Source organism: Triticum dicoccoides, chromosome 2A (assembly GCF_002162155.2).
Source record: "Triticum dicoccoides isolate Atlit2015 ecotype Zavitan chromosome 2A, WEW_v2.0, whole genome shotgun sequence".
NCBI lineage: Eukaryota > Viridiplantae > Streptophyta > Magnoliopsida > Poales > Poaceae > Triticum > Triticum dicoccoides.
Window position 1 is genome coordinate 452,733,137 of NC_041382.1, and position 2,514 is coordinate 452,735,650.

Consider the following 2,514-nt stretch of genomic DNA (forward strand, 5'->3'; position numbering starts at 1 on the left):
TTAGTTTCAAAAAGTTCTATAAAAATCACTAATACCTAGAGACATAATGTATATGTGCGTAAATTTTCATTTTCAGGTTGAAATACGTTAAAATGAAAGAAAACTGTGGCTTTTTAGCATATGTATTGTTCATCCTCAAAGTCCATGATTTTTATTTATTTTTGTTCAGCTCGCAATTCAAGGTATTTCATCCTGAAATTTTACACACTTACACATTTCATCTTTGTATACATGTGTATTTGTTTTCAGAATTTTTTAAAACTGAAAAGGTTGAATTTTGAAAATTTCAAAATTAAAGACTTCATGGATCTCGATCTCCAAAATGCCGTATTCTTCATAGAGCGGTATTAGAAAAGGAAACTAAATCCTAGAAAAAACATGCAGAAGGCCATTTCTGAGAAGCAATGTTATGCAGGATGTAAACAATGCTACAAATGCCCATGTAATAAATCCATCGTCTCTATCTTAGAGATAAATCCTTCGTGATCCATGTAGTAGTAAGCAACAAAACTACCTTTGTGATAAATAGACTCGCCAAACCATTTACCAGCTTGTATCAAGCCAGCAGCACCTCGTCGATGAGCCTATCAACGTTGCGCATGGACCTTCCGCCACGCCGTGCGGAGGCCACCGCGCTCCCGCGAAGCTCCAGCACGCGCCGCCGCATCTCTCGGCCTTTCTCCCCCTCCATGGTCTCCCGTATCATGGCCTCCACCTCGGCCCTCCTCACGTCGTCCCCAATCTCCATCCCGATGCCCCACTCCGTGCACTTGTACCGGCAGTTGGTCTGCTGCTCGGCGAAGAACGGCCAGCACACCATCGGCACGCCGCCGCAGATGCTCTCCAACGTCGAGTTCCACCCGGAGTGCGTCAGGAACACCCCAACGGCCTCGTGCTCCAGCACCTTCTCCTGTGGGCACCATGTCGACAGCATGCTCCGCCCCTCCGTCTCCGCGGAGAACTCCGACGGAAGTGCGGCCCCGTCGCCCTTGACGAGGTCAGGCCGCACGTTCCACAGGAAGGCGTAGCCGGTGTTGGCCAGCCCCCACGCGAATTCCAGCATATGCTCGTTCGACATCACCGTGATGCTCCCGAAGTTGACGTACACCACGGAGCGCGGCGGCCGGTCGTCGAGCCACCGAAGGGGCGCGTCCTCCTCCTTCCACAGGTTGGACCCGATGCCGGCGACGGGGCTTTTCTCCGGGACATTGTTGCGAACCGTGAGATGGAGCGGCCCCACTGTGTAGACGGACGGCAGGAGCTTGGACATGGCATCGAGCAGTGGCGCGTCCAGCTCGTCGAAGGTGTTGATGACCACCCCCGACGCCTGCGACATGCCGGCCGTCTCGTGGATGAAGAAGTTGAACATGATGTCATCGGGGTCGGTGGTGCGGAAGAAGCTCGGGAGGTCACGCAGCCGCAGGTCCTTGGGCGCCGCCGGTATCCAGTCGATGGTCGTGTCCAAGGATCCATCGCTCAACTGAGCCTCTTCTGCACCAGTAACAAACTAATTACTGTGCAAAATATATAAGAGAGTAGACACATAGTATCAAATAAAAATCCAACTTACAAAATATGTATATATGAATATAGACATACTACCTTTGAGAGGGAAGAGCCCGCGGTGGACTAGATCCTTGAAGTGGTAGTAGCCCATGAAACCACAGGCGCTGGCGGTCCAGAGCGTGGCGCAGCCGAGGCCGAGCTCCCGCGCGGCGCGGAGGGCGAAGGTCATGGTGCTATCGGCCACCACGCAGGTGACCGGCGGCAGCGCGCCACCGGAGGTCTCGGCCTCCTCGTTGAGCTTGGCGACGAGCTCCTTGAACCTGGGGAGGCAGGTGGTCATGGTGGAGTAGCACAGCGCAGGGACGTCCTGTGTGCCCTCGCGGTCGGACGGCGGGAGGCCGTCGGCGATGGCAACGAACCGGAACGCGGGCAGGCCATGCAGGGCGTCCGCGCCCTGCGAGCGCAGCAGGCGGCGGTGGTTGAACTCGTTGTTGACGAAGGTGACGTGGAAGCCCCTGGTGTGGAGCAGCTTGGCCAGCTTCAGCATCGGCGTGATGTGACCCTGCGCCGGGTAGGGGATCATCACGGCGTGCGGCCTCTCTCCCGGCGGCAAGGACCCCATGGCTTTGCTAGCTAGCTGCGTCGCCGTGTTGGTTCCGGTAGCGCTCTCGGTCACCACGTTGCGCGCGTGGCCGTGTAGTGGGGCTGTGGCAAATGAGCTCCTGACGCGGTGGTATATAATACGGCGGGCGTGGGCGGAGCCGTAGACGTCTCCGCGTGCTCACATATTGTTGGATCTCCAGTTGAGTGAGTAGTCACTGGCTGGGCGCTGCAACCGTTGGCGCTATGTCGATGAATTATTGTTGCGGATGGGCCACGAGATCCGCGCATCCTTTTGTTTACGTCCGGCGCAGTTTCTCGGGGATTCATTGGCCACTTTATTTGGACCGGTACCAAGAAGATGGGCACGCTGTGTGCACGAGGGTTGTTGCTCTATTATAGTACTGA

At 55.3% G+C, this 2,514-nt stretch overlaps 1 protein-coding gene across 1 annotated transcript; it reads right to left on the reverse strand.

The window, feature by feature from the left end:
* Positions 1-307: 307 nt before the first annotated feature.
* LOC119354872 (7-deoxyloganetin glucosyltransferase-like) lies at positions 308-2,208 on the reverse strand. The gene is made up of 2 exons (XM_037621621.1): positions 1,603-2,208; positions 308-1,491 (listed from the first exon to the last, which is right to left on the reverse strand). The coding sequence occupies exons 1-2, from the start codon at positions 2,126-2,128 to the stop codon at positions 557-559; spliced, it is 1,461 nt and encodes a 486-aa protein (XP_037477518.1). The 5' UTR covers positions 2,129-2,208; the 3' UTR covers positions 308-556.
* Between the last annotated feature and the right edge of the window lie 306 nt (positions 2,209-2,514).